Source organism: Thermobia domestica, chromosome 1 (genome assembly GCF_964235325.1).
Source record: "Thermobia domestica chromosome 1, izTheDome1.hap1.1, whole genome shotgun sequence".
In the NCBI taxonomy this organism is placed as follows: domain Eukaryota; kingdom Metazoa; phylum Arthropoda; class Insecta; order Zygentoma; family Lepismatidae; genus Thermobia; species Thermobia domestica.
Window position 1 is genome coordinate 113,925,381 of NC_137454.1, and position 19,335 is coordinate 113,944,715.

The following is a 19,335-nucleotide window of genomic DNA, read 5'->3' on the forward strand; positions in this document are numbered from 1 at the left end:
GCTTCACAAGTGCAAATCAAAGTGAACATATATTTCTTTGAATAAGATTTCTATGATAACTGTTTCTATTTTCACATGTTCATTAAAATTAACATTTGAAATACAAATTTGAGTTCTATATACAAGAAATATATTTTGTTATTGTTACATTAGACTCAAGAAAGTGACCGACTTTTGCTGTCTCAGTAGCAATAAGAAGAAAACAACAGATGTCTTAGTGAAATAAGGATAATAATAGCATAGACCAAGAACAACTTTAAGAACAAGAACATCCTCCTCAATAAGCACATTAATATCCGCGCTAAGAAGAAATTTATAAAAACATTTGTGTGTAGTGTTTTGACATATGGATGCAAAACCTGGACTCTAGCAAAACAATAGAAAGCCTGTTTTGAAGCAGCGGAAATGTGGTTTTGGAGAGGAAATACCAGAACTAGCTGGACTGTAAAGAAAAGCAACACGATGGTACTGCAAGAAGTGAATGAGAAAAGACAACTAATCAAAGTAATAGAAGGACGAAAAACAAAACTCATTTGTCTGTGTTAGGGATGTATCTACATTATGCAATTCCTCATTTATTTTATTCATCGTAAAGTACTTGTAAGAATTTTATGAATTTTTACTGTCTTCACAAAGACATTTATTCGCTTATTTCGTTAAAATATGTTAAAAAGTTGTAATATTTCCAACAAACCAAAAAGACGGTCATTTACTTAGACATGATGTTTTCTTCTAAAACATTTTCGAAGGCAAGATATTAGGAAAGAAAACGAGAGGACGACCGAGAACATCGTGTCTTAAAAATATGATCAATGAGATGGGATGTACTTCCTACAAATTTTTAAAAGAAGAAGAAGTATAAGATAAATAATGAAAACTGAAATAGTTACAAAACATCCATAGCATAAGCGAATCAAGCCGCATGATTTTATTTTACATTAAAAGTATAATGTAAATGCATTTAAATATATTCTCTTGTAATATGAAGATATACTACAAAAGTGTCTTCCATTTATCTGATATTTCCAAACAATGGAAATTTTTCCCGGTAATTAAGTGTTCCGTACAAACTGTATGTATTTTTCTAATGCTTTTGTCAATATGACTTGATGTTTATGTGACTATCCTCGATCTCTTTTCAGGACCTGCCCAGAAATCTTGCGGAACTGTTCATTCAATGGAAAACCATATGACTGCTGTTCACTTTTTGCATCAATTCCATCAGATCGTCCTAATTGCTACATCATGAATTCGATGCAAATTAGGTAAAGGAAGTTGTCGTGTATCACTGTATCAACTACTATCACTAAACAAAGAAAGGAAGTGAAACATGTATTTTCTATTCATACTCATAATAATACTAATAATGATAAGAAGAAGAAAGATATATAATTTCAACTCATCATTTCACTATAGTTCTGAAAGTTCGTTTTTACTTGTAAATAATGCATTTTGTTACAGAAGAGTTGTAACATTATAAATCAGAAGTTATATCGTCACTATCACACCATCATCATTATTATGTATTCTATCATTGTTAGCAGGTCATTCTCGGCAAACTAAGAACTTTTGATTACTAGATACTAGATAGATGTTCTTACAAGAAAAGAAAAATGTCGCCATAAAAGCTAAATATTTTTTATATCAACAAAATGCCATGTTGAAATATGGCAATACTTGAACGCAAAACTCTCAAGTATTGTACATGAAGTATCTCCTAAAATTCATATCACTTAAAATTCAATATCAAGATCACTCTTGTCTTATTGTTTTTACTGCAGGTTCTTATAGTACAATACAACTATTCACCTTTTTAAAAAAAAATAAAAGCTTCTAATTTTTCGTAGAAAAGAACTAAATAATTTTTAAGATGGAGTCTTTTTGAAAAGCATGTCATTGAAACATTAGTGATAGAGAGTAAAAGAAAGCATGTAGATGAAAAATATAATCCATTTAACAATAATTTATATTAAAACTATATTGCAAAATAAATACTATTGAGCCAAGCCCGCATCCAGACACGAAAAGAAGAAGTACGGAAGGTCAAATTCATTAAACAGGTCACAAGGTGACTTTTAAGAGAATATCACAATACAAAATTTATAGTGTATACGTAAGATTCATAGTGATAATGGGCATCCCTAATTTGTGAAAACAAATTATCATATTTCATTAGTCTTGTATGTGCATAGATTAATAAACCTCCCATCACCTATTTATTAACATAGATGTGGTGCAAACTATAGTAGAAAATGAAAACAAAATAATGTATATTTGTGTGCATGAAAAGGCATTATATATCTTCCAGATTTTTGTGAAGCATTTATTCACTTTAATGAGGGTCACTATCATTGTTTGATCAAACGACTGATGGATTTACAAGACAGTAACTCTTCAAAATTGACTTGTTTGTTTGGTAATTGAAGTATACCATGTATATGAATGTTTTTTCGTATTTACTAATTTATTCTAGGGGAAGTATTCCAAATTATGAATTTAACTTAATCCACGGAAGGGAAAACATACTTAGCTTCTTTCTCAAATGGCATGGACAACAGCTATTGGTACGTAAACACATTTTTTGTAGTTGATACTGTTCAAACATTCAGAAAATGTTTTTATAATAAAGTACCAAATTTTTTTAGCGATATTTACAATAAATTAACTTAAATTCAGCATTAAGTTCTGATAATAAAGTGAATAATTATTACTACGTTGTATTCGATTTAAGACATATGAATTCAGAATAATTTTATTTTTTTATAAATTGTTACAAATGTTGGTGAATATTAGTTCTTTTCATACTATGATGCTATATCAGATAACAATATTCTAGAAAAATGTACTGACACGGGAGGGTCCCACAAGGTGTCGCTAAAATCTGATTGCCACATAGCACATCTGGTACAGCATTATGAGAAATGAACAAGAGCAAAATTTAAGGTGCTATGGACCAGAAGGATAGGAGCTAGTGGGCTTCAAAATTTGAATATCCAAATAATTATATCATGCAATTATGTAAGTTTAAAGTATATATCTTGAAAACCGTTAAAGCAATCAAAACAAAAGTTGCACAATATAATGAGAACAAAATACCTTATCAAAAATTATAAACAGTGTTACCACAGGTGAAGCAGTGTTGCCAACTCAGCATAAAAATATGTTATTATAAATAGCACCATATACAAGTGTGCGCAGATTTAAAATGCACTATTATCACTAAACATAACAGTGAATTGTAGTGGTACCGTGTTGCACACTATTGGAGCTACGTGTGCTGAAAATGTGCAATGGAGAAGTTTGATATGTGGGAACAAAATTTAATAAAAGAATGCATTAGAAAAAGATGAGGATTTTGCAATATACTTCTGTAGCCCCGATAAATAAGCAGACAACTCGCGAAAACAAAATGATACACACGAGGAAAGAAACATGTGTTTTCTAATTCCGTAAACTGGTTCTCCAGGTTATCTTATCAGTATTTGGAAGATACTTTCTTTAGGGGAGGAGCCAGGGGTCCTCCATGTGCACCCCCCCCTGATCCTTTGCGACATTTATTTTTATATTACTTACAGTCCAAGGAAAATTTTAAGCCATGTTCCCAAAAAAGAAAACTGGCTCTACTATAAAATAGCGGGCCTTTCTTTTTAACCTTTATAAGACCAGCAGGTATTTCACGGAAAGCGTAGACCTTCACTTTGACGGTCCTAGAGATTCCCCTAATTATCACAGGGTCATGAATAATACCTCGTTGGAAAGCTTATTTTACGTAGATTCCAATAAGATAACAAGTGAGGAGATTGTGCATTATGTGTAGAAGAATAAGAGGAAGTAAGCCCGCAAAAAATCTGAAAAAAGACGTTTTCTGGAAATCGTGGAATGCTGGCAACACTTGCTACCATCGTACGCAGGCAAAATCACTCTAATGTATACACTGTACGTTGGTGTCAATAATATTAAAAAATCAAATACATTGGTGCAATAGAAAGCGAGTTAAAAATTCGATACTCGTCAGTACTGAGGACCGTCCTGAATAAGGTTTTTTAAGGGCTAGAAATGGTACTCACATTGATGACTCTGGTGATCTCCCTATTTAACACAGGACCATGAACTACATTTTGTTGCAAACTTTTTTCAACACAGAGTCCAGCGAGGTAACATTTGTACAGATTGTAGGATATTTGTAGAAGAAGAGGAAGAAGCTGCTCAAGAAATTGAAATATAAATTGGGAACAACTGCACTGGCAACACTTGCAATTATCTTACGCAAACAAAATTGCACTAATATGTACATTATATTTTTATATTAACAGTATCCAAAAATTATAGACATTGGTGCAATAGCAAGCAGAATAACAGCTGTATGCTCGTTAGTACTGACGATCGCCCTGTATGAGGCGTTTGAAGGCCTGAATATGATAGGTGTAGGGTTGGAGTGAAAGGCCAAGTTGTTGGTGCCAGTTGTGGAGTTGGCAAAAACGGCAATGTGATTAACGCCACTTAGTTTAACTGTTTAAGAAAAAACATTTGAAGATTTGTTGTTGGTAAGTAGATATATGTTGCGTTTGGGTAGAGAAATGGATGGTGACGAATTAGGTTCAGATTGGCCTCAGTCTAAGAAGAGAAAAACTGCTGAAGATTCTCAAAAGTGTATTATTCATTTTAAGAACTGTAAAGGTGGACATTTCACTCATATTTTGAAATTACCCAATGCGCAAGAACGGATTGATAAGTTACTGGAAGTGAAAAGTAAAAGACAGTTACAAACGTCACCAACAGAAAGACTTGATGAGATCTGTTCCCAAATTCCAGATACTGTGCAAGAAAGAGATGGTTATCACAGGGAGTGTTATCAAAAATTTACCAAAAACCTTGATCGACTTAAAGTTCAAACATCTACCTCCTCAGTCCAAGATGAGAAGAGTCACTCAACGCCACGACGATCACAGTCTAAAGATCGAATCCTCTTCCACCCTGATTGCATTTTCTGTAATGTAGCTGAACCTAAACGTATTTATAAGAATAAAGCCAGAACAAGTGAAACAACATCTCTCTTCGAATATGGTGGTGGAAACACTGTTCTAATGTGTGCTGAAGCGAAAGGTGATGAAAAGCTTTTAAGGAGAATTAGAAATGTTGATTTATTTGCAGTTAAAGCCAGATTTCATCCATCTTGTAGTAAGTCCTACTGTAATATTGATACCCACTGGAGAACTAAGAATGAAGAACAAAAGCTGATACAAATGCAGATGGAGGAAGCACACAAAAATGCTTTTGAAATAGTTCTTGAAGAGGTTAGAATGAAAGTCTTACAACTCAAATTGATTATGAAACTTAAAGATTTGAATGGTTTGTACATTGCAGAATTAGAAAAGTCAAATTGTCGGAATCCAAATCATAGATCTGAAAAACTAAAGGCAAAATTATTGAAACATGAAATCAGCCAACACATCTCGTTTACTCAGAGCAAGTGTTTTCAAGCTGTCCTTGTTTACAGTAAGTCCCTTGATATTGATACCGCAGTCCAAATGGCTTTTCAACTAGGATCAGAAAATAGCATTGAGAATGCGGCCAGAAATCTTCATGATTCTATCATTAGAACATTCAGAGCGGAAGGAGACCTTAAGTGGCCACCAACGGCAAAAGAACTTGACCAAGATGTCAAACTTCCGAAGAACTTGGGAAATTTTCTGTCCATTGTCATATCCAACAGAAAGGAACAGCAAAGTGATAAAACCAAGAAACTTATTTCTTCAATAGGCCAAGACATCTGCCGGGCCACAACCAATGGACAATGGAAGATGCCAAAGCATGTGTTACTCTGCATGAGTCTTAGACATTTATTTCGAAGCAAGGAACTAATAACCCTCCTCAACAAACTGGGTCATTGTGAATCGTATTGGTTTAGTTTGGAGGCAGAGACTGCAATGGCTAATGAGGTTTTGAGCAAATCTTCTGTTGTATCTGATGTTATTGTAATGAGGCCAAGTGGGAAATTTCTTTTTCATTCTGAGTTTGATAATTTTGACCAGCATGTGAATGAATTGACGGGTGCTGGCTCTGTTCATACAGCTCATGGAATAATGCTGCAGGAAGTAGAGGAAGATGACATCAGAAGTGAATGTATCAAAGATACAGAAGTAAGGACCAAACAGAGAAGCTTGAATTTAACAATTAACCATGAGTTACCTGATTGCTTTCTGCACATTCGAAACAGTCCTAAGTTAGTCATACATCAAATTCATTATTAAGAGGGGGAATCAGCTTTCTCAAAAAGTCTTCAAAACAACTTGTGTTGGGTGTGGCTAAGATCTCAGGAAACATCTGATTTGAATAAAATACCTGGATGGAGTGGATTTCAGTCAATCGTTGGTGAGCCACCCAAGAAGCTCACAATCATAGGTTACTATCCAGTCATTTACAAGCCAATCACAGACTACAGTACAGTGAAGGAATGTTTGAGATTAGCAGAAGAAGCTTCTCAAGCTGTTGGGCAAGATTATGTAATCACAACCTTTGACTTAGGTGTGTGCATGAAAGCATTTCCATTAATTTGGAACTTTCCTTTGGAATACAGGAAGCACATAATTCTTTTAGGCACTTTTCATTTAACATGTGCCTATTTCTCAGTTATAGGAAAGAAAATGACAGGGTCAGGTTTAGATGATGTTATGATAGAAGCTGGACTAATGACATCGGGATCGATGAAAGGAGTATTGAGTGGCAAGAACTACAGTAGAGCTATGCACTGCTATAAAATAGTTCTTGAAGCTTTGGAAAGAATGCTTCTCAAAACCTTTCAGTTTAATAAAAAAGATGATTTGAATATGTTGGAAAATTTGCAAGATTATTTTAAGCAAGCACTATTAGAACCCAATCATGACAGCATTAATTTGATCATGCAGAATGAAAAAGTTGCTCAATTTTGTAAAGAATATCAAGATTTCAGACAGGAAGTTAAAAAGGGATCACTTGGTAAAACAGCTCAGTTTTGGGTGTCATTTATGGATCATGTGTGGCTGGTTTTGCAACTTCATGAAGCTGTTAAGAAAAATGACTTTTATCTGTATGCAGAGTGTTTACATTTAATGTCACCTTTGTTCTTTAGCTACTCTGCTCAAAACTATGCACGATATACTACAATGTTTTCAGTTATGATAGCTAACATTGAACATACTCACCCAGGTGCAAAGGAACTGTTAAAAATGGGTGCTTTCAGTGTTGCGAGGAGTATGGTTCCAGGGTGTAGAACAGATGTAGATAAAACCATGGAAGAAACATTCATGAAGCATGCAAAGTCAAGAGGAGGTGCTGGAGGTAGTGGAGTAGGGTTGACCGGAATCACAAGGAACTATGGTGCATACCAAAGATGGATACTGACAACACATATGCGTTCGGAAATGTTAGGAACAACTTTGCATATGGCTGGTATGAAAAGTAGAAAAGGAAATATTCATCGAGACTTAGGAAGATCAGCAACTGAAAGAGGGCACAAGAAAGTATTGCGAGTAATAGAAGCTTTTGAAGGTTACATGAATCCCTTTGACATTAAAGAAGATCGGTTATATGTAATATCTTCAGGTGTTTCCGTGTCTCCAAATATTGAGGAAGATATTCTTCAAGCTGAACAGCTAGGGAAAGGTGCCAGAGATACTTTTGTAGAAGAGCGACTGAAAAAGAATGAGAACTTTTTTGAGAGCATCAAAAAACTGAACTTAAAAACTATGGCAGACATGCAAATTAGTGTCAAGGTGGCAACAAGTACAAACAAAGTTATAGAGTACAGACATCAAGGAAATATTCTATCTCAGCTACTAGTGAAGGTACAAGAAAAAGACATGAAGATAGATTTGAAACAGCTTATGACATATTCTTTGTCACCAATACCATACAGCATCGGTACCACTAATGGATTTCTTGCCAAGACCAACAAGGCCAAGTCGTTTTTGTACTTTGCAAAAGATGTTTGTGATGAGGCTTTTTCCCCTGATCCAAAAATGTTGACTGTCGAAGATGGTAATGCATACTTTCACATTTTGAAAGAAATTCCACCAACTTTCAAGGACATAGCTTTGAAGATTTTCCATATGACTTCTAAACAAGGTGATGTCATCTTCAGTACTGATATGTACAGCAAGATATCAGTAAAAGCTTTGGAAAGAAAACGAAGAGGAGAAGCAGAAAAGTTGATTGTGTCAGGCCCGAAATCCAAGAAACCTAAAGACTGGAAATTGTTTTTGAAAAATGAAGAAAATAAGCAACAGTTAGTAAACGTTATGCATGATGTTTGGTCAACAGAGAAAGAAGTAAAGGATTTGATAGGAACTCGCAATTTTATTTCAGTAAAGAATGGTGAAGCTTTCAATCTCTCCGTTTCCAAAGAAGCCGTATTGATACCAGAATTGACATCAAACCAAGAAGAAACAGATACGAGAGTCATTATCTATTGCATGTATGCTGCTGAAATGGGTTACGAGGAAGTGAGAGTTAAAAGTCCTGATAGTGACATTTTTTGGATATTGCTTGCTCATACAAGTAACATCAGATGCAAAATATTGTTTCAATCAGGATATGGTAACAAGAAAAGGTTACTCAATGTTAGTAAACTGTCAGAGGATTATGGTGCTGAGAAGTGTTCTGCTTTACTGGGGCTTCATGCCTTTACTGGGTGTGATTCAACAAGTGCCTTCAAAGGAAAAGGAAAGATCAAACCTTTAAAAATGCTGCTCTCTCAGAAGTATCAATCTTATCTTGCAGCTTTCCGAAAACTTGGAGCATCATGGACTGTAGACGACACACTAGTTTCACTCCTAGAGGAATTTACATGCGCCCTTTATGGATCTAGAAAATGTTCCTCAATTGATGAACTTAGGCTGCTCATAGTAAAAAACAAATGCCAAGACAAAGATCTCACCCTTTCAATGGAAGCAAACGTTGACTTTTCCATGTTACCGCCCTCAAAGGCCTGTTTAATTGAACACATAAAGAGATCCAACTATCAGGCCCGGATTTGGAGACTGGCCAATACAAGACTTCAAGAAATCCCAAACCCTTCGGAAGGTCATGGCTGGAATAAAAATGGGGAACCCGTTTGGTGTGCTCCCAATAAAATTCTTCCTCCAGTTTTAACAGATGTATTGAAAGATTTTGACTGTGGAGAATCAGTGGAAGAAGGTGATGAAACAGGTGAAAGTCCTAATGTACTTTTTACTGATGATATATTGCTGGAAATTCTCAGTGATGAAAGTGATAGCGATTGTGACAGTGATGAAAGTTTTGACGAATGACTTTGCACAAGTGCCCACAATTTGATTTGTCCATTTCGTGTATAAGAAATAAAATTTGGTTTTAGGATTTTGACAGTTGTATATATTTTAATATTAAAAAATCGTAAGACTTCTACAATGCACCTAATTTAAACTATGAGAGAATTGAGTACTAAAAGTTTTGTTGTTACTTCAATGTCAACTGCATATTATAAAAAACTTTAGATGAAAGATTTACTACAAGAGGTGATTGGCCCGTTGCTAAATACACTTTTGCACTGCGAAACATTTTCAGTTATAAAAGTGATAGTGATTGTGAAAGTGATTGCGTTTGGTGAATAACTGCAGAAGTGCCCCTAATTTGATTTGTCTATTTGTACAGTGAAGATTTCGTTTTATCTTCTTCGGCAGCATATACAGGTACATTGCATCTTACTCCTATAAAAATAATTAAACTAACATGCACTGTAAGGGTTGGTAACGCCAGAAATTATTAAAAAAAAAAAAATCTCTTCGATACTAATAGCGTACCATTCTAATTGCAATCTAAAGGCTATATCCCCCCCCCCAATTGGGCAAAGTAACTATTTTTTAAATCAGAATTGTTATTGGAAGATATCAAACGTAATAACGAAGATTCATGTGTGTAGTTTTAATAAAAGGGGGAGAATATTGGGGAGTAATAGGAGTTGATTTGTAAGTCTAATAAAAATTGTCTGAAAGAAATTTGAGGTTCTGATTTTTTTCTCACGTTATATTTTGCTGATCTCTATGATTGTTGCATATGTTTGACATATCTATCTAGAGCATACGCAGAAAATATTTCGTTGACGTGCAGCTAGTGCAAGGGTTGACGACTGCCCACGAATCTTAGAATTTTCAGAATTTTTCAAAAAATTTCAGGTTTTTTCTTCTTCTTCTTCTAGGAATGAAGCACGAAAGGTGGAAGCATTACTACGTTGGAATCTGTGTTCCATAAGCTTTTCAATGATGTATTATTTATGACGATGCGATATTTAGGGGGGGAATAAATCCATCAAAGTGAAGGTTAACTATTTTCTTTATTTTGCAGGCAGATGTACATAGGTTCTACTAAATAAAGGCAATTCTTTAGGTGTAGAGCCAGTTTGTTTTCTTGGGAACATAGCTATAAATTTTCTTTAGACTATGAAGATTTAAAAAAGTATGGTCTCATAGAATCAGGGGGGGGTGCACATGGAGGACCCCTGGCTCCCCGACTACTTGGTTTGGCCATTCGTGTTAAATAATGTTGATTATGTTTGTACACCGTAATATTACAATATTCACATTGGAAATTATTTTGTTACTACCTCATTTCGTTTTTAGTCGGACCGGATAGCGGTGTGGTCTAGAAGGCTAGAAAACGGACATATTAGGTATCGCGGGTTCCAATCCGATTCGGACATGTTTTTGTTGTACTTTTTACCTTACATTTCATTGTTATCTTTCTCTTTCATTCTGATTCGGATCCCACTTTACACTCCTATATAGCTTCGAAGCTGACACAGGACGTAAAAATGGCAAGATTCAATTTCGTTTTTCAAATGCATCAATATTTTGTGACACTGCTGACATTTTGCTATGTTATACTATCTGTGTTATGCATTTGAACTAAATTCATAGTATGAGACCCAGATTCCTTTATTACCATCTGTTGCCACATATCAAACTTGTCCATTGTACATTTTCAGCACACGTAGCTCTAATAGTGTGCAACACGGTACCACTACACTTCACTGTTATGTTTAGTGATAATAGTGCATTTTAAATCTGCGCACACTTATATATGGTGCTATTTATAATAAAATATTTATATGCTGAATTGGCAACATTGCTTCACCTATGGTAACAATGTTTATGGTTTTCGATAAGGCATTTTGTTCTCATTATATTGTGCAACTTTTGTTTTGATTGATTTAACGGTTTTCAAGATATATACTTTAAACGTACATAATTGCATGATATAATTATTTGGATATTCAAATTTTGAAGCCCCCTAGCTCCTATTCTTCTGGTCCATAGCACCTTAAATTTTGCTCATGTTTATTTCTCATAATACTGTACCAGATGTGGTATGTGGCAATCAGATTTTAGCGACAACTTGTGGGACCTTTCCGTGTGAGAAAACGAACCTTATATCAGATTAATCATACAAATCAAATATACAGAGTGATGCGCAAAGGTTGTCCAAACTTCAGAAAATAATTCCTCTAAAGACATGCAACAGAAAGTCTATACCTATATATATGTGAAACCGTACTATTCTGATGATAAACAGAAGTTTCAGGAATGTGGCCACCAGACGGCAGGTCGCCCATCCTACAGAAAATATGATGGAACGTGTATGATCTGTCAGGAAAGTAAATGTACACCTATTTTTCGAGTCTGGCATTCCTGCGCTCCATCCGTGGAGAGTATGAGAATTAAATCAATCAAATGTTTACTGAGGGGCAAAAAGAAAAGCTTAATCTGAATAAGACATTGCAGAGGGGCACAAGCTGTGAATACGAATAGTGCATTGTGTAAATAAAGGACGATACCGAAAGAGAAAGCCAGAAACAGCTGTTAAACTTACAAAAAAAGAGTAAAAATTGTCGAAGTGGGAACATAAAACACAAATACAACAAATACGCCGACAACTAAACAGTCACCATGCCATGATCTTGGTGTAGTGGTTAAGGTGCTGGCTTACAAATGCAAAGGACGCAAGTTCGAATCCTCGGCAAGGACATTTTTAAAAATTTTTGTTAATAATACATACAACTCATGAGAGATGGTAAAAGAGGTTGTATTTAGTTTTTCGTAGCAATTATTATTGGTAATGTTTAGTACTGATAATACTTTTTGTCTTTGCGTATTGCTTTTATTCTTTTCTTCATTTCCAAAGAGAAGAATATCCGAACAAATGCCACCAAAATTCCTCATATTTTGAATGTAAACGCCATTGCAATTAGTGAAGAATAAAAATTGAACGTTCCGATGTAGCTGCAAAAAGTAAAAAGAAAAACATGGAAGTCGACCATACTCATGGTTATTAAAAATACAATTTCTACATGCCTTACACCTCCCGACCACGTTTCTACGTTAGCAAGTAAGAGGTTTGTGTTTAGGTTAGGTTGGTCAATACGTTTTGCAAAGGGGCCCGGTTTAGCTCTGACGCACCACAGGTGCGAGAAGGGAGAAAAACACTTTTTCTCTCTCCCTCTGTGTGTCTACTTATCTATCTATTTGTATATATATAATGCTATTTGTGAATGCCAGAACCACCCTAATTTTCAGCGGATTGAGACGAAACTTGGCACAAACATTAATTGTTGAAATATCTTGATGAGTTCGTTAACCAGAATAATCAGATGAAAATGTTCAAAATGGTGGCCCTTCAAACTCTTAAAAAGTTCCAAGGGAACCAAATTTCGCCCATAAATAGGTATTCAGAAAGTTTGAATAAATTTTCCTCTTTTACTGAAATATTTGTGTGCAGAAACTTATTGAAATATTGGACCCGATTAATCGCCTAAAGAAGGTTCACGCCCTTTCGCTACGGTCAGGTTTTTTTTTTTTTTTTTTTTTTTGGAGGATGGGGTTATTTTCCTTTCGGAACAAGATGATTGTTAGTGATGATATGAAATTACACATTGAAAGTGAAGTAACTTGTGTAACGTGTTATTTGAAAGAATAATATAATAAATGTGCATTCCTCTAACACAGAGAACTCATGTATTTGTTCTCTGTTATTTGATTTGCTTTTTAGTAACACATTGCATTGCAAATAAAGGTAAGCAACATTAGTGGTAAGTAAAATAATAATAATAATAATAATAATAATAATAATAATAATAATAATAATAATAATAATAATAATAATAATAATAATAGGTGTTGTTTGTGGCAAGGTAATATCTTAATCAATTCTTCTTCAAACGTAATGATTGTAACGCCATATCTCCCTTACAAACAAAATATTAGCAATTTATATCGAGAGAACGAGAAACTGTAGAGCGATGGGAGCAACGTTGGACAGTATGCACTCATAGTACTCAGAAAAGTAAGCGATTTCAATGCAAAAGGAACGAAGAGTCATTGTCATGGGTACTCATGGGGCCACGGCAGAGCCCTCTTTAGGCAAAGTGTCAATAACTTATATCGAGAGGTGATACTGGGATGGGACCAACTTTGGACACCGTGGACCCATAAAGCGCATCGAAAAAAATAGGGGGGGGGCGCCAGCCAGCCTTACTTATTTCCACATAATAATATAAAATTATGTTGTCGAAATACACACACGAGTTAGCTACTAATATTTCATATTATTATTATCGACAGCGTCTTTTCATTACGTGTGCGTGTTTGACATGAAGCCAAAGAGAAGATCCATCATTCGTAGAAAGAATAATAGTCAGTTATTTTAACTGTGAACGACAGCGAAAAATACGAAAAGAGTGGACTACCTGTAGCGTAAAGAAGCATTATTTTCTCTCAAATGGATAAAAAAATCAAGCCGAGATTAATTCGAACTCGCACGGACGGCGCGAAAAGCCAGTGCTTTGTCCACTTTTTTTTTTTTTTTTTAACTGACTCACTGAACGTGTTTCAGTAACTTACTTATTGCTAATTTTACTTGCTTCACTCGTTTAACTTGCTTTTTCTAATAACTTATAACGACAGACACACGAACACAGAAACATCGAGAACAGTTAAAAATCATAGATGCTCTACCGCCGGGAATCGAACCCGGAACTCCATACACCAAAGGCGCACGTGCTAGCGACTAGACCAGCGGGAAGGGCACCACTCTCTCCCTGTGTCGTTAGGGATTACGACCACTGTCTTGCCAGCTATCACTTCTGTGGGTTGTATACTATGATCACATGTTTCTTCTCTGCTGGAAGAGTAAAACCTACATTATATGTAATACATGAGGTATTTAGACCTACATGCTCTTCATATAATGTAATAAAAGGGTCATGCTGGGAATAAGAAAAAGAACATTCCTTGGACAAAACGGAAACTATTGGCATCAGAAATATTTATCTACGAGGCATGCGCAGTAGTATATTTCAGAATAGTTACTGTTTTGTTCAGGAAACGAAGAAAGTGGTATAAAAAAGCAAATATGTCGCGTCAACGAGATCGACCAGATTTGACAGGGGCGGAAGCAGATGTATAGTAATACAACAACTTCGCTCAGTTGATACGAGCCGAGCCGGTTGATATCACTACCCGAGTTGGTCTTCTGCTTGGGCTCAAGAATTCGACCGTGCAGGTCTCAGCCTTAATTTTAAGAACTACAGTATAATTTTAAGTACTACAAGAAAAATACCTTTGACTCGACTCGGATTGAACTTGAGTCGAGTCGAATTTTGGCTCGACTCCTGCTCATCCCTATTCGTATTTGTATTTTGTTTCCACTTTAACAATTTCTACTCTTTTTTTTCTTCGTTTACCTATTGTTTCTGGATTTCTCTGTCGGTGTCGTCCTTTATTAACACCATGCACTATTCTTATTCCCAGCTTGTGACCCGCTTCAATGTCTTATTCAGTTTAGGCTTTTCTCCTTACATTGACTTGACATGTGATTGATTTAATTCTCACTTTCCGCGCACGACCGATGAAAATGTTTTATTATTATTATTATTATTATTATTATTATTATTATTATTATTATTATTATTATTATTATTATTATTATTATTATTATTATTATTATACTATTGAACTTGCACGGCGAAATTACTGTATAATACGATATCATTTCAGTAATTTTATTCCATTGTATGTTATTTAATTTATTAATGGGCACTAAATTGTCTCCAGATCAACGAATAAATTAACTACGGCATGCACTTTGGTGGAAATATCATTACATGAACATGTTTGGAACGAACCAATAATCTTATTGCAATGATATTTCCACCAAAGTGCATGCCGTAGTTAATTTATTCGTTGATCTGGAGACAATTTAGTGCCCATTAATAAACTAAATAACATACAATGGAGTAAAATTACAGAAATGATATCGTATTATACAGTAATTTCGCCGTGCAAGTTCAATAGTATAATAATAATAATAATAATAATAATAATAATAATAATAATAATAATAATAATAATAATAATAATAAAACATTTTCATCGGTCGTGCGCGGAAAGTGAGAATTAAATCAATCACATGTGAAGTCAATGTAAGAAGAAAAGCCTAAACTGAATAAGACATTGAAGCGGGTCACAAGCTGGGAATAAGAATACTGCACGGTGTAAATAAAGGACGACACCGAAAGAGAAATCCAGAAACAGCAGGTAAAAGGAGAAAAAAGAGTAGACATTGTTGAAGTGGAAACATAAAATACAAACACGAATAGGGATGAGCACAAGTCGAGCCAAAATTCAATTCAACTCGAGTACAATTTGAGTCGAGTCAAAGGTAATTTTCTTGAATTGAGTTCCGAGCCAAGTCGCTGTTTTCGAGGTCTAGTTTCGAGTTGAGTTGAGTTCGATAATGGCTCTCTCGCTCGTTCAGCTCGTTTTAACTCGTTTTGAAATATTGGCCTGATCAGACTGGAAAGCAAAAGCCATGAGAAATGCAAGCAGTAATGTGGAATACTTTTAGTGTTGCTCACGACAGAGGTGCGTCTCATCTCGTAATTTTAGTGCATCTCGTGGGGCAATTTTAGTGTATCTCGTCTCGTCTAGATAACGAGAAGACAAGAGTTTATTATTATTATTATTATTATTATTATTATTATTATTATTATTATTATTATTATTATTATTATTATTATTATTACGAGACAGCCTCAAATGTCGTAATCACCAATATAAGTATATACTGTAATTCTTAAAATCAAGGCTGAGATCTGCACGGTCGAATTCTTGAACCCAAGCAGAAGACCAACTCGGGTAGTGATATCAACCGGCTCGGCTCGTATCAACTGAGCGAACAGCTCGAGTCGGCTCGGTTGGGATGAGCCGATGACCCGAGCCGGCTTAGTTGGAACAAGCCATCGACTCAGCTCAATTGAGCCGATGGCTCGAGCTTTCTCGGTTGGGATGGGTCACCTACTCGGCTCATGTGAACCAGTTCGAGCCAGCTAAGTTGAAACTAGTTCATCAGCACGTTTCGACTCAGCTCAACTAAGCCGATGGCTCAAATCGGCTCGGTGTGGTGAGCTGTTGGCTCGGCTAACTTCTCGATTCGGTTCGATATTGAATGAGCTGTAAGCCGAGCCGCTCGAGCCGTTGAGAAGCCCAAACCCGGTCCCAGCTGTTTTGAATATGTTTGAATGAAGCCTATAACTTTTAACAAATTTTTTGCTCGAGCCCGAATACTTGCCCCTTCGGAACTCAAACCCAGAACGTGACCGATGTCCTTGCCTCCTGAAGACTTCCAGACGACCGAGATCGACAGTCAATTAGCTTTTACTATTCAGATACAAACCGTATATCTTTTAAAGATTATACATGGAGTTGATATAATAATAATAATAATAATAATAATAATAATAATAATAATAATAATAATAATAATAATAATAATAATAGTTTTAAACTTGCCCTGAAATTTGGCAAAACTTACTTAAAAGTAGAGATTTCGGGGAAAGGGTTCCGTACCTTCAAGACACACCTCTGCAACTACCAACATTTTAAACTAGAACCTTTTATTGAAGTTTCATGTAGAAAGTATGTTTTGAGGAAAATAACTGTAATAAATATAACTGAATATCACGCGACAGTAAGGCATATAATAAACTAATTTTTAGAATATGCAGAGGTAAATATAAAAGCTTTGCTACAAAAATACCTACACAGAGCATAATTCAATGAGCTCTGAAATACAATGTAACGAAATAGCCTATGAGATTCAGTCTACAGAGCAATTGTTACTTAAAGAATGGACATACACTATTTCGAGAATCGAGACAAGACGGGAAATGTTTACGATACTTTTCGTCTCGTCTCGATTCTCATCTCCAAAGAGAGACGAAAATTTTGATTTAGCCCTGACCCGTCTCGAATGTAAAATGTTAATTCTCATGTTATTTTATTTGTTTTAGAAACGAGATGAGAAACTCCTCTTCTCGTGAGCAACATTAAACCAAACCGAAATATTCTTTCCAAATGTCACGTTTCTCCTTGTAATGGTATGACCTGAGCGATAATTTAGCTTCTAGCTTTTAATCTTCTACGAGATAATAATAATTATTATTTTTACTATTATTATTCCTGAAGATTTGATAGTTCAAGTATTGAAACATCCGAGTATTCAAAATATCTGAATATAATAAAACGTATGTTATCGCTGATCAATCGCCATCAAAAATTCTAAACTAAGAAACAAAAAATTGCAACGTGCATTCGCAGAAGCACCTTGACCACTGAACCGCGATCGCTACGCGATAAACGATCCGTCTTTAGTCTGGATACGTTAGGTTTCTTTGTCTCCGCTTGCAAACTTGTATGTTATATTTTTCGATTCAAAATGTCTTTCGTATTTCTTTTATGAAGTCGGCAAAGTTTATATTAATAACTTGAGTTTTTCTTAAACCACTGGTTCACAAGTTCGTTCTTTCTCCACACGAAACTACAAATATGACAGATTGAATTCTCATACTCCCCATTTCTTTCAAAGCAGTCGCCATTACCTGGTCAAAGACTTATTTCCGCCACGATTCATATTAAACAAAATAAATTCATTTTTCGGAAGCGGAACTTTCACTTTCCGGATTTCGCAAAATTATGGAATTCAGTTATACTCCGGAATTCAGAAGAATTTCGGAACTCGGAAAGAATCCGGAATTTAGAAAATTCCGGAATTGAGAAAAACTCCGACTTTCGAAAAAATCCGGATTTTCCGAATTCCGGAATGTTAACGAAATCAGAAATTTCTAAATTCCGGATTTTTCCGAATTCCGAAATTATTACAAAATTGGAATTTTCCGAAATCCGGAATTTGTCCGGCTTTACTTTCGGGAGTCCGAAAACTAATAATTCCGGAACGGGCTATCCCTAGTTTATACACAACCTTTCAGAACACTAAGCTAGTAACTGTCTACAAACAAACAAGTAATGCAAAGCATGTTGTATACTGCAATACGTCATGTATTAAAATCCGACACCATGACCCTTTTATTACATTATATGAAGAGCATGTAGGTCTAAATACCTCATGTATTACATATAATGTAGGTTTTACTCTTCCAGCAAAGAAGAAACATGTGATCATAGTATACAACCCACAGAAGTGATAGCTGGCAATACAGTGGTCGTAATCCCTAACGACACAGGGAGTGAGCGTTGCCATCGCCGCTGGTCTAGAGGCTAGGACGTGAGCCTTGGGTGTATGGAGTCTCGGGTTCGATTCTCGGCGGGAGAGCACCTATCATTTTTAACTGTTCTCGATGTTTCTGTGTTCGTGTCCCTGTCGTTATAAGTTATTAGAAAAAGCAAGTTAAACGAGTGAAGCAAGTAAAATTAGCAATAAGTAAGTTACTGAAACGCGTTCGGTGAGTCAGTTAAAAAAATAGTGAACAAAGCACTGGCTTTTCGCGCCGTCCATGCGAGTTCGAATCAATCTCGGCTTGATATTTTATCCATTTGAGAGAAAGTATTGTTTCTTTTCGCTACAGGATGGATTTTCTCTTTGGTTTCATGTCAAACATGCTCACGTAATGAAAAGACGCTGTAGATAATAATAATAATAACATAATAATAATAATAATAATAATAATAATAATAATAATAATAATAAGAAATATTAGTAGCTAACTCGTGTGTGTATTTCGACAATATAATTTTATATTATTATGTGGAAATAAGTAAGGCTGGCTGGCGCCCGCCTCCCTAATTTTTTCGATGCGCCTTATGGGTCCACGGTGTCCAACGTTGGTCCCATCCCAGTATCACCTCCTGTTTTCTCGATATAAGCTATCGACATTTTGCCTAAAGAGGGCTCTGCCGTGGCCCCATGAGTACCCATGACAATGACTCTTAGTTCCTTTTGCATTGAAATCGCTTACTTTTCTGAGTACTATGAGTGCATACTGTCCAACGT

At 35.5% G+C, this 19,335-nt stretch overlaps 1 protein-coding gene across 2 annotated transcripts in view; it reads left to right on the plus strand.

The window, feature by feature from the left end:
• The first annotated feature begins 1,117 nt into the window (after positions 1-1,117).
• The window catches only part of LOC145666476 (sodium channel protein Nach-like), a 40,367-nt gene continuing 22,149 nt past the window's right edge, over positions 1,118-19,335 (plus strand). Inside the window, exons 1-2 of one of the 2 annotated variants that reach the window (XM_081733734.1) lie at positions 1,118-1,265; positions 2,309-2,564. In XM_081733734.1, the coding sequence (XP_081589860.1) occupies positions 2,433-2,564 (132 nt within the window). In that variant the 5' untranslated portion in view covers positions 1,118-1,265; positions 2,309-2,432. The remainder of the gene's footprint in view (positions 1,266-2,308; positions 2,565-19,335) is intronic. The other variant, XM_081733743.1, reaches the window with a different exon arrangement.